We start from the raw sequence: 13,988 nt of genomic DNA on the forward strand, positions 1-13,988 counted from the left end.
GTAACAAGGCTAGGAAAAAAACATTGGTATTTATGATGCCAATAACTCCAAATGTGCAGGGTGCAGTACTAAATGTGGCCAAAAGAGGGCCCATTGGACCTCTTTTGGCCACATATGGTAATGCACACTGCAACATGGCTAGGTAAAAAAAGCATTTGCAATGCAACAGGTCTCGCATTTAGGTGAGTTTGAGCTATTGGCAGTGTAAATGAACATGCCTTTTATTTATATTTTGGGTTTTAAAACATAAATAAAAGGTATTGTCATTTACAATGGCAATAGATTAAACTCGCGTTAGTGCGATACCTATTGCATTGCAAATGCTTGTTATTAAAGTGATGAGTTGGAGCAGTAGATCATTCGCTAGGATGTAAGTCTGGAATGCTGTGTCCTTTCTTCTATGGTGCCCCTTTGCACTTATACTACATGTGTCTCATGACACGACTGGTGCCTGTAGTCATGTAACTTGTTGGTATTCCAGGCAATGTGGAATGCGAGGTGGTCTTACTTTCCCATAGTATCTTACATAAGTGTGTTTACTCATCGTATACTATGTTATTTAGTTGTGTACCATGCTTGATATGCACCGTGAAGCTAGCATATGACTTGTTTGCCTTATGGCTATGTATGGTGTATGGCGCAGGCATAGAAAATGTGTGCCAGCGTACCTAAAAGAGGATCAGTTATTGGTAAAAGTATTATGTTTTTCTTAAATCTAGAAAATAGGCGATTTTTTAAAATTGAGCTTTCATTTGTCATTTTAAAATTTTTAAAGTTTCAGTTGTAAACCATAAAGTGTTTTCTTTGATATTTCTAATTTGTCTAACTCGAGATTCATTTGTGTTTTGCAGCAAGACCTCTTGTCCAAACGCTTCCCTTAAGAACTACTATTAATAATGGGACCATTGTACCAAAGAAAACAAGTAGCTCCAGCCCATCACCCTCCGGGGCCAGGAAAGAAACTATTTCACCTGCAACAAAAAGGTATGAAGCAAAAGTGAAAGTGTATAAATGGTACAGTCGAAACAATGAGACGGGTTTCTTTACAAATGTGTTTTTAAGCATATCCTCCTACCTTGTGTGCTGTTTTTTATAGTACGGAATGGGTTATTGTTTTGCTTAAAAAGATTAAAACAATGAAACCTAAAATGCTACATTACAATAAATTAAAAGTTAACACGTAAAGTAGATGCAAAAAGGCCTGTTAAAAATGTCACCAGTCCCAATCGATCTAGGTTTCTTTACTTGCAGCATCGCTACTTGAAATGTGGCTTTATTTTGGTCCTATTTCTGCTCCATATTGCTACAATAAAGTTGGAAGCCAATACCTTGATGTAAACCTATTATGCCTTATAAACACAGAATTCCAGTGAATCTGCAATATGAGTAGGATGCATCTACTAGGAGAATAATGCTAGATACACCTTTTAATGTATGTTGCTATATTGTGTTTGACTAGGATCACCATACAGAGCTTTGCATTTATATTAAGGAGGGCTATCGGGCAATAAGGGTCCTTTCCAGGTTTTGGAATTACCGTTACCACCGCCTCACTCATAGTGTAACTAGCTCCCATAGTCTCCGCACAGTGATTAAAGGGTGTTGTGAGTTTCAGAATAAGTGTTGCCTGGTAGAATTTGCAAAATTGAGCCGTGAGGCAGCCTGGCACTGCTGTTTTGTTTGTGTGCACGAATTTAATATTTAGGCTAACCTCTTCCTGTGTGATAGGATTTTCCGAAACCTCTATATGATCAACATAAAACTTTTAGAAACAGATCTGGTCCAAGAAGGCTCTTATGTGCTCAGAAAGGAGGGGACGGTTCTATAGAGCTTTTCATAAAAATTGGCAAATTAGTTTGCTTTCCCTGCCTCATCTAAGACTTGTGACATTATCAGCAACAATCTCTATAATATACTCCTTCTCCCGTTTACCTCGTAATGTGTGCACTAGATGTGTCCCCGCTTTGTCACCCCCAGACATAGGAGCATTTCTTTAAATGCATTAGCAAGAGCTCTGCTTTGTTTGTGAAGTGCATGCGTAGTTGGCCAATAGCCATAGTGAAGGCGCATGTGACTCATTGGGCGGGGTGATGAAGTCTTTCAATCTCTAGTTCCCGCATCTCATCCTCCAATTTCTGGTCCTCTAACTATCAGAGTATAACATGCTCAGCAGCTGTTGTGATAAAGTGGCTTCTAATAACTGTTTTGAAAGGATCCCACACTCTTGGAGGGAGACCTTACCAATCAACACAATGAAGCATGCTGAAGTCTGTGCAACTTGCCTTTGGTAGGTAGGTAAGAGATACCAGTGTAGCCTTGCTTGATCCCCTAGATTAACATCCCTGCAATGTTTGACCTCTTGCACAGCTCTAGCTGCAGGGCTACCCCCATCTCCCTCCCCGCAGTCAGTCAGACGGGTAGTCCCGACCCGACTCTGGTCGTAAGCTGTGACCCTGACCACAGGGGCGTGGGCACTGCCAGGTATTGTTCAACTTCCGGGGGGATCTCGGCCCCACAAAACTACCCCATGGAGGCCATCCAAAGGAAGTCCCATTAAGATCACAACCTTCTGAAAATCAGTGAATTATGTTGCCAGTCACCTATTTCAAAGGATAAGCCAAACTGGTATGTTCATCATTAGCGAATACAGTCTTACTGTAGTTTCCCTGTGATCGGACGGAACTCAGCCAGTCATGGAAGCGTAAATTGATAGACATCTTGGTAAATTATACATGAGTGATCTTGGAAGGTGACTTCTACCTTGTTCCTGGCTTAATGGAAGACTTCTTCTTTCTCCATGAACAAATGAGATTTGACCTAAACATCTCTGGGCCACGGTTGCTGGGTTTGCCTTCTGGGTTTCACACGGTGTGCCCTATCCAGGTGGACGTCTGGGGATCGTCTCCAAGCAAGGAAGACAGCATACTAGTTACATAAGTTTCCAGGCGTGCAAACAGGACCTCCTCACTAAGCCCTCTGAGCCGAAGGTTCTCTCTTCTTTAGCGATTTTCGAGGTCTTCCATTTTATCAACCACTAGCAGGAGTTATTCCTCCAATATTTAACATTTGACCATGGCATAAGTCTGGGCAGTCGACATGGCTTCCAGCCATCCCTTTGCATCAAGGATCTGTTATCCCACGGCATCCATATAGGTGCGGAGCTCTGTTAGTCTTGTGGTTATGTCTGTACAGAGTTCATTAGACATTAGTGAGGTCCTGTTTCAGCTCATTTCTAAGCTCCGCTTTAAGGCACACACACTTTCCATAAGATCGAATTTGGTGAGAGCCATCTCTGTATCAATGTCCACAGGTGCCCTTCAGAGGGTGTCTAAGTTGGCAAGAAGACCACCTCTAGAGAGAGTTTTCTTCTTGGGGGAGGGAGGGGGGCATGTGGGGTCCCCTAGTTTATATTAGCCCAGTGTCCTCACAAAGGCCGCAGGAGAACCCACAGCCCCCCGGTGGGAGCCCCCAGCCCCACCCAGACACTAGTGTCAGGTCAACAGCTGCCGCACTCCAGTAACATAGGGTAATAAAAATAACCCGTTTACTCCTATTGACCACTACACGGTATGCTGTCACCACTGCGCTTGTGCTGCTTAGCTTTTGGTGGAAGCAGTAGCCTTCCACCACTACGAGGGCAGTGCTTTGAGCACCCCTCCCGGTCGAACAAGACTGCAATGCTTGATTCAGGCCTATGTAATGACACACACGCATGATCCTGGTTTGCCTATGACAACACAAATCAAAATTAGGGATCCAGACAACTGTACAGTTGGGCACTCAAGGCAGAGGTACACAGTTCATGCAGAGGACTTTTCCATCCCAACAAAATGAATAATTATTTCAGATAAAGGCATCACTTAAGTTTTAGATGGGGACTAACAAAATCTGATATTATGGGTATCTTGTGCAAATTAGAGAGTGAAATTAGAAAGATAACACATGGGCTCTTTGTAAGGGATTATGAGGTTTCAGTGTTAGATTCAACTTTTCTGTTCCACAACTAGCACCTATTCCTCATTTATAACTAAGACTGAAATCTCTCAATGATGTCCTTGTTAAAGACTTTTGTCTCTGTGTTGGATTTTGGTTGTCCCTTCTTTGATGCTTCTTGATAAACCTTCATTATAATCATTGCTCACTGTACATTAGTAGTTTGTGTAAGGCCTTCAAGCCATTGTTCATAGTTTTCTCTCACTTCCAAATTGTCAGTATCCCCAAAAACAAAAGTCTTGCTACCCCCCAATTTGGACATAAGCATGATAATAAGTGTAAATAAAAGGAAGTGTAATGACTTAGTTCACTAATGAAACAGCACTTGCACATTTATAATATTTTTATGGATGAGTCCAAATTAATTATGGGCCAAAATGCTCCACAAAGCGGAAAAGCCCGATAAATGGACATTTAAAAAAGAAAAAAATGTCTAAATATCTAATTCAGTTAAATTCTTGTGTTCTTAATCCTTGTTTCCCACTCTGTCTGTCAATTTCAGATCTGTTTTGCCCAGATACACCAACCCACAAGATCTTAGATACATTTCTACATTACTTTATAGCAGGAGGATGGCTCCTCTGTGGACAACATTGGCAATCCCGCAGCACAAAACTACCTTTCTTAGTATAAATAACATCCGTTTTCATACAATCATTGATGCACGCCCATTATCAGGCTATCTTTTACTATTCAGTCATTGTCATCTATTAACTTATTAAATCCTCGTGAATATTTTGCCACTCTTCCTGCCCCACGCCCCAACTGTACCTTCTAAAAGGGTAAAATTCCGAGCAGCTGGGCAGTCGTCTTCCATGGTACATTTATAAGGTATTTTACATGTTCAGTGTGTAGTGAGAAGAAAACCTGCCAAATCTTTCTCTTCGCTCGTATCTGGATCTGAGGCGATTTCTGATTCTATACTACGGTCCTACCCCTTTAGATCCTTGAATTCTCTTTGGCATAATTCATAGTTTTTTGCAAATATATAAAGTATGCTTTCAAAATAATCTTCTCTGTCTCAAATGAACATACCCTGTTTACTTAATTTCACTTCGTTGTTGTTCTAATCTATTTTCCATTTTCGTCTTGAAATTATCATGTAATCTTTGTCTTTCTAAATATGGTATAATGCGTCCCAATAATGCATTATGGGTCATGTCATATTGCATCCCCCGTAACGCTTTGTGTGGTATGTAGGTTTAATCCGTACTCCATCATTAAAGACTGATGACCATGATTGATTTACTTTAAAAACAATATTATTGACTTTAATTTAACACTACCAGCCAGTGTAGTGTGACATCTATGATGCAGTATTAGGGTGTAAGAGCAAGAAGTAAGAATGTAATTTTATATAGCCACTAGAGGGAGTCAAATATAGGAACTGAATACACATATTAAAAAACTAGGCATCCCATAAGTAACCAATGGAGATGCATTATAACATGGTCAGAAATGCAATGAAAAGGACTATAGAAATTGAAAAAGGACTTATGATTAATGTGTTCAAGACCATGACAGGTAGAGACACATCATTGTTAATGAGTTATACTTCTCAGTAAACAAAGACGTCAAACAAACCCCTGAGTGTTTTTGTCAAAGCCTGCACTCTTCTTATTCACAATTTCTGTGCAATACATTTAGTTATGCATGTAGGCATGTCAGTGAAAATATCAGGTTATTTAGAACATTGCACTAATAAATACACATTCACGCATTAAGTACTTTAGTACAAAGGGTGAATGTTAGCTTATTACCACAGTTTTAACAAACTTGATAGTAGAAAAACGAAGATTACTGCCTCGCAGATTGCTTTTAACAATTAATTTACACAGGCAAATAACTATTCTAATATCTAGGATACCTCTGCAATTTTACCTTACCGCACAAATTTGCCCTTGAATCCTGGTTTTGATCACATACCTTTTGTTAAAACAAATGAAGATAATAAAATACTATAGCATATACCAAATGCGCAGATGTAACATTTTTAGCTTGTTATTGCTCATAATTTAATTAGAAGCTTGTTAGTAAAAGTTAAATACAGCTTTAACATTTTAATTGCAACCCTGGTCGCTGTCAACTCTACACTGCAGGAGTAGCTTCAAATGTCTGAGCTTAATCACCGCATATTGTTTAATAAGCAGTCTGTTCAAGAAAGCTGAACGTTGTAATTACACAATCAGTGCCCATGTTACCTATGCCTTGCTGTCAGTAGCTTCAACACATCTCTAATGTGTATAACCAGAATGGGTGTTGTATGCATTCAAAGACTGTGTTATCGGAAGTCCTTTATTTATAATGCTTAAGTTTTCTCTTCTTTTATACTAGAGCAAGTAGCGTAGCACAGTATTAAAAAGGTATTGATTTCATGCTAACTAATTACACAAAAAAGAATATGTAATGTTAAAATTGTGAAAGGACATTTGTGTAATATAATCATTTTCTGCCATCTCTTGGTTCCGGTGAATTTATAAACCTTCACAAACCACTCCGCTTGATGGCTAATGATGTCACCAGAACCCCTAGATGGCAATGTGGGATCATATTACAGGGTAACATATTATATGTGTTCTGTACAAATAATTTGTAATTATCACCAGAACCCTGAGTTGGACCATATTAAATGTTACAGGTTATGCTTTTCTTTTTTTTCTTTTTTAACAATACCTGTTTATTTTGCTGCAGTTAGCATGAACAATATATTTTTATACAGGGAAATGTTTATTGAAAGCATTTGGTGAAATACTGCACTGTTTTTGGTTATTTGTAGAAGGAAGAAAAACATACTTTGCTAAATTGGTAAGAATGTTGGGGTTTAGAAAAAGTTTTGTTAAAAAGCACATTCCATCTTTAGGACACATTTCTTAAACAGAGGCTTGTAAGGTAAAGCTGACAACTGGCCCTGAAAGCAATTATAAAATGCAGGTTTTGATTAGCGTCCATAAAGAGATGCTGATTGAACCAAGGGTACTGGTAAATGTTAGTAGTTTGAAGTTGCTGCCGGTCAGGTACAATTAATAACATTTGTGACCCAGTGTAATAAAGGTCTAGTTCAACAGGATCATTATGCACTGGTGTCTCCCAACAGGTAGTGTTGAAATCTTCCAGTTGTACATAGAATGATGTAATGTAATGTAATTGCCCATTTATATCGCGCAACAATCGCTCCAAGGAGCATCTAGGCGCCCATGTATGGTCAACCTGGTGTCATGTTGCCTTACTGCTTGACTTGACCAGATCCGGAATCACACTAGACCTCTGCCAATTGTGTCTTGAAGATTGAAAATCCAGGTTTTTAATTGTTTACGGAACTCTGTTTCCCTGTCCAATGCTCTCAGGTGTAGAGGGAGAGTATTTCACGCTTTTGCACCTAATACCGCCAGGGACTTGCCCCCTCGGGTTTTAAGTCTGAACCCTGGAACGGTCAGCAAATTGGCATTTGAGGATCGTAGGGCTCGAGTTGGACAATATCTCACACATTTTTTTCTTAGGTATAGTGGGCCTAGGTCGTGGACAGCTCGAAAGGTAATTATCAGCACTTTGAACAGAACCCTTTTTGTTATGGGTAGCCAATGATGTGTTGAACAGGCCCTAAATTAGCATGGATTAGCTAAATTTGTAGTCCCGCCAGCGCCCACATTACTCATGTCTCCATTTTTTTTCAAGAACAATGCTTTAGGCATTCCATGGCCTGGCTCCTCTGCACTGCAGTCATCTTCTATTAAATCTGCATCCGCTCACTAACCATCTTGCTTTTCAGAAGGCTACAAAACTCATAATTTCTGTGAAATCTCAATCTCTTATCCTTTGATATGCTTTCTCCTGTTTATTTTGCTCCATAGTTCCCAACACCATGAAACCAATTGATGACAGTCCACTTTCTGTTTCATTTCATATCAATGAGCCAAAGGGAAGTAATCCCCTTTCCTGCATTTACGACTACGCATGAACGTGCATTATTATGAGCCACTCTTCTGGCTGAAAGAACGTATGGCATCAGTTGTAATAAGACTCCGTTGCAAAGAGTCAGTTGTAAGTTAAACAGTAGCCATTGTGTCTTGTCTCTTTATTTCACAAGAATACTGCATGCATCCTCCACACAGTGCTCTCTGTCTGTCTGTCTCTCTGTGCACACCCCAGCATCCATTTCTTGGATAAGAATGTCTTTGAAGGCATGCTTACAATCTAGCATCTCTGGAAGCCACATTCTCAACTAGCTTCGACCTCCTAGATGCTTCACAGTGTTCTCTATGGTCCTAGATAAGAGCCTTGCAGCTTAACACTTACAGTGACAACAACCCTCTAATACCGCTCTCCTGCATGCCTAGCTCAGTGGGCTGTTTTGTCGCTCCATTTCCCAAGCAGAGTGACCGAGTAAGCCAGCCAACATGCTAGATACGGTGGAAGAGACTTTAGAAGTGACTGGCAATAAGGTCAAATTCATTTCTTTTGACTTTTACAAGTGGCCTTCTATATTGTCCGTATTGCCCTAAAGGAAGGCAAGTGGACGCTGCGATAAGGTAAGACGTTATTAAGGCAAAATATGTTTACATATTTCTAGTTTGTAACTAGTACATGATGAAGCCAAATGTGATTTCTCTTTTATATTTCACATCTATTTTATAATCACTTTATATCAACGACTCTTGTAGCATACCGGTGTACTGTATCTACACGCGTCTATTCTTTTCTCTCTATAATGAACATTTCTGCTCTTCTTTCTGCTCTTCTCTTTTGTTCTTTATTTGTGGACGTAGCAAGTCTGAGAGCCTCCTCAGTGCATGCAAACTAAATAAGGCGAACTCCAGGTGAGGGCGTATAAGATTTGTTTTCTAATTTAAATTCAATGCAAAGTAGATGTAGCTTCCTTCTTTGTTGACATATACATGTGCAAAACTTTAAAAGAAAGATGGGATTTTTTGCTGTTCATTAAAAAAGATTGTGAAACATAAATGTCTGCTTTCCATACTTTTTTTGCAGTTCGAATTTTAGAACATTGATATTTGTTTGGTAATTTGACACCCACAACCATACAAAGACTGGATGTGGGTTTGCCAGAGTTTGCATCTATTCAGAAATTGTAATTTTGTCAGTAAAATTCCTTTGTGGTCGGTACTTTCATGGTAGTTTTATATGAATCGAGCAAAACATTTTGAAAAATGACAGAATACGCCACAAAAATTTCAATGAAGCAAGTTGGGTTTTCTTGTAAAACTATTAATGGAAACCTTTTGCTAAATCCTATGTTCCATTTTGCAGCTTCAGCCTATACTGTTTTATTGTATCCAGGTAAAATATTTAAAACATTTTCTCCTACCCGGGTTCTACCTGCACAGCTAACTCGCACAATGTGAACAGCCAATCGTGAGCAGCAGAACTAGAGCATATACCCACAACTTTTATGACCTTGCTTTACATACACTAACATCACATGCCACTGTATTTAGTAAAAAATGTATCTAGTTTGCTTAATAATGTACTTGTGCTTTCAAGTGACTGAAAGGGGACAAACGTGGCACTATCAAATAAATAAATACACATAACAATTTCAAGAGTATTGAAATGTTGTATTTAAGTTATTGAAGTGATACAAATTACGTTGTAAGTGCGGAATTGAAGGTAGCACAAGGCACAATCTCTTTCACGCATGCATAGTCCACAATGTTAACAATGAAAGAATAGAAAGGTGACTGATTTCCTGAATGGCCTCTCTCTGCAGATGTGCGGATGGAGGAGGAGAAGAAGGGGTATTCTTCATTCAGTAACAGAAAGGCTAAATCTTGTATGAAGATTATGAATAGATTAAAAAAATACTATACTAATAAGCAACACCCTCATCTGCCAGATTCCTCGAATGTGCAAGGAGGCTACACATTTTGCATTCGACCCCAGCCTCTCGGTGAAATATGAACCTAGTAATGGCAACACTAATGAAAATACCTTTTGAACCTAAGCATACAATAGATTTTAAGTTCCATATTCTGTAAACATCCTTTCTAATTGCTGTCAGATATTTAAGCAGAGTACATGAATTGGAAACACTATCACTAGACAACAATCTATGTGTGTTAAACAAATATAAGATGGCTATCCAAAGTTTATTCCTAAAGTGCTGTCACACTTTCACGGGAACCAATCTATTCAACTTCCCACACACCGAACAAAAAGCTAAAAGACCATTGGATTCCCGGATGTTAGAAGCGCTATGTAATATTTGGAAAACACAAAGGATATTCGAAAAACGAATCACTTCTTCTCTAGGGGAACCACTGCCCTAGACGTTGGTCCCTTCAATCTCTCTGCACAGGTCCTCACTAGCAGGTGCATTTATAATGTTTCGGAATCTGTAATCTGCACTCACTGATGCCCCCTACTGGCCTACCGTTCTAAATTGAGTCCAGTGACCTGGGGCAAAGAGACCCACAACATATTTATTATTATGTAAATGTTTGCAAACATCTGTTTTGATTTTACAATAATGTTAATGTGAGCATGTGAGTTAGGAAATGCCCCGTGTACCTGCCATTAGTGTTACCCTTGGATGATCATGGCGTCGTTTAGTATGAAACATCGATTGCTAGATGGATGACGTCTGATGTCCACAGAGAAACAACGACCGCCTCTGTTCCATCTCTTCTCCTGGGGCATGCTCCTCACTCCTTAGGTATACTTTTTACGAAAGCAACAAGTGCAAGATGAATTGTACAGACAATAGAAATGGCTCACACGCTGGCAAAAAAACACACTAATCAGAAAACCAAAAGCAAACTCAACAAAAAAGAAGGGAGAAACTTTAGCTTTTTTTCCTAGCTTATGTATTGTTAAAAGACACATGCTGGTGCCACATGGTCCTCAACACATATCTTCGCAAAACATTGTTGTACAGATATTGAGACCCAAAAAGAGGCAGTTTTAGGTCAGACAATATTGAAACATTTATTTTGTACATCTCTTCCAACAACAAAAAACTTCCACAAACCTCAAGCTGCTATAGAAACCATGATTTGGCAGCTTGAGATTCTTTTAGATTTACATATTACCCTACCACCGCCTTCTTGACCAAAAGGACTCTAAATTGGAAATCACATGTTTAGGCATTGTGGGTTTACTGTCGACCTCCTACTGAGTGATACCGCTCCGCCCTAGTTGACGCCCACATAAAAACATCAATATTATTTACAGGCACTTCCGGACCCAACCACTAGATGGTGGAATAATGCACACTATGTGCATATGGAGGAGTCTCAAGCTACAAAACCATTGCTATAGGCAAGTAACTGGTTTCTTATTTTACCTGAATCATCTCCCTCTCTCATAGAATTATCTAACAATGTATTCCTGTGAAGACCTATTCAACGTTACACCAAGTCTCCAAAGGAATAAGAATCCAGCTGCAAAATTTGGCAAAGCCAACTTCCAAGGTTATGTATTACTATCACCATTAGTCTTAGCTAATTCACTACACTTATCAACAAGACTACTGCATGGTCTGGAACATTCCAACAGTCGGTTGAAACTATGGGTCTGCTACATGAACCATATCTAGGACTGCTCTAAATTATAAAAACTTGTCTTTCAACCACATCACTAACTAGCTCATTTGTTTGCTTTTCTAAAGAATCACTCATGAGAAACATGTGCCACAGAGCATAACGAAACTCTGTGTTTGCTGCTCTTCAGGAAACTGGAAAAGACCTGGATGAAACAATAAACACGTCAATCTGTGTTAGCGTTAAAAATCCACACAGCCAGAAATACAAGGGCGCGTTAATTTAAAATGCTCACCCTCTGGAGTGGCGCACTGGGCAAAAAGTTATGGACTGGAATGTAATCCTCATGATTGGCAGAGACTGAGATGCTTGCAAGGATTTCACCCATCACCTTTAGTTACTTTCATATATTTCCATATACATTTACTAAAAGAAGCAACAGTGATTCATTATGGTCAGACTTTGTCGCCTATGCGTGCATTTGCAGTGATGATTATCAGGCAATATCAAAGATTAGATGACTGGTGTTCCCTACAAAGTAGAACGCTGAGTCTGTCGTGGAAAATTGGTCTCCCAAGCTTCTTCGAGCCTGAGGAGCTGGGGGTGAGCAGTCGAACTCTCAAATCAAAAGAGGTGGTGTGAGTCAAGTTGCAGTCTAACCCAGTTATTATTTTGAAAGACACATGTGAATGTCCTACCAGGTTTCTGAATCGTTGTACACTCACAAACAAGGTTGAACATGGAGTAATATGCCCATGCCAAAATGGTCAGCACTTAAGACCCACTTCTCTAAAGCACCAGATCAGGGTCCAAGCCAGTCTGTCTTTATTGCCAATATTCTCCATAAAGCCAAAGTGTTGTCTTGCTTTTGGCACTTTGGAAGCAGTCCCTTCCAACCTGTTTCAGACGTCCAACCAACTAGGACGAGGCAGAGTTTTCATCTGCAGAGGGGTTTCTGTAAAGAGACCCCTTGCCTTTCCCTCAGAATTCACTGCAGTGATCCAGGCTTCATGACCCTTGCTAAGTAGAACCTCCAGGTGCCTGAAACCTTGTGCCTTCCCCTTACGGCTCTGAGACAAAGGAAGCCGGAGGAGAGGGGGCAGTGAGGCGGTCATTGTTGTTTCTCTGTGGAAATCAGACGTCCTCTAGCTAGGAATCCATGTTTCACACGAAAAGATGCCCATGATCTTCCAAGATTAACTCTAACGGCAAGTGCACGGGTCCATTTGCGAGCTCCCGTGCTCGCGTGAATATTTTCGCAAAACCAAAACTAATAATAAATGTGCTCTGGGGCTCCTTTTTGACAAAGATCCCTCAATTTAATTTCACGAGGTAGGCCAGTAGGCAACACCACTGAGTGCAGTTGTTACATCTCAATCACTATAAATGCACCTACCTGTGAGGACCTCTGTAAATGATTGACGGGAGGTACGCTAGATACCCTCCCAGAGAGTTATGAATTGGGAGACCGACAGATGGCTTGCAAAATTTCCGAGAACCCAACTGGTGGCCTTGAGGAGCATGAAACCATGTGGTTTATTGTCTCTATTAGGATCAGAGGCCAGAAAAAGGTGCCCAAACACATATAACAGTTGAGGGGATCCTCGGTACAATGGATAAATGGTGGGAAAATAACAGCTGCGCAGATGATCATGGACATGTGTCCCTTCATATATGTTAAATGAAATGTCACCTAATGTAGTCTAACTGCAAACACTGGCCTTAAAGAGAAACTGTGCAGTGAATGTGGGTTTTGAATGAACCAAACTTAGAATTAACTCTACATATTTTCACATTTCTGTATTGGTTTTACAACATATAACAGTAATCTCGGCCTATCTGGGATTAGGGCACAGTGCTAGGAACATACGCAGTGGAGTCACAGTAGTTCATATGTCACGCATCTTCAGCCTGGTACTAAACAATATGGTTAGACTGCAGACCAGCATTGCATAAACATAGGATACCATAGATGTAGTCGGAGGGTCTTATCGGGGGTGTCTAAAGCTGGGGGGACAACCCCTTAACAGCCAATAGTGTACTGTTTCTACCTCGACTATTGCTGGGACGCTGTAGCATATGGCCGGGTACATGAAGGAAGCCGCTAAGGCGAGGAACTGGGCATGCATTGTGCGTTGGATAACCATGCCCTAGATTGTGCCTCCCCAAATATTGTGAGTGTCTTTAGGCTGACAGTGGCATTGCAACTGACTTTAGTGTCCATAATGGGCCACTGCCCAGTTCTTAGTGTCTCGTTGTCGGAGACCCTTAAGTGAGCAATAGTAGATTGGGAGGTGTTCAGGGGGTCAGGTGGTCGCATGTCATCTTTCGCTTCCAGGTTCCTAATGTAGAGGTCTCGAGTCATTAACCCGGCTCTGGCTCCGCTCCATCTATGGGTCTCCGTATGGACATCTGATTGAGCTTTTGCTCGCTTTACCAAGATGTGGAGCCAACTTTGCGTGTCAGAGGGGCTACATATGATTTCCAAGACATTGCAGT

At 40.4% G+C, this 13,988-nt stretch overlaps 1 protein-coding gene across 12 annotated transcripts in view; it reads left to right on the plus strand.

Moving 5' to 3' along the window:
* EML1 (EMAP like 1) overlaps window positions 1-13,988 on the plus strand; it is an 899,863-nt gene that overhangs the window by 687,899 nt on the left and 197,976 nt on the right. For 8 of the 12 annotated variants that reach the window (XM_086937774.1, XM_086937770.1, XM_086937771.1 and 5 more), the window contains 2 exons: window positions 852-984; window positions 8,757-8,807. In XM_086937774.1, the coding sequence (XP_086793900.1) occupies window positions 852-984; window positions 8,757-8,807 (184 nt within the window). The remainder of the gene's footprint in view (window positions 1-851; window positions 985-8,756; window positions 8,808-13,988) is intronic. The other 4 variants (XM_086937775.1, XM_086937777.1, XM_086937779.1 and 1 more) reach the window with 1 other exon arrangement.

Source organism: Lissotriton vulgaris, chromosome 9, assembly GCF_964263255.1.
Source record: "Lissotriton vulgaris chromosome 9, aLisVul1.2, whole genome shotgun sequence".
NCBI classification, from domain to species: domain Eukaryota; kingdom Metazoa; phylum Chordata; class Amphibia; order Caudata; family Salamandridae; genus Lissotriton; species Lissotriton vulgaris.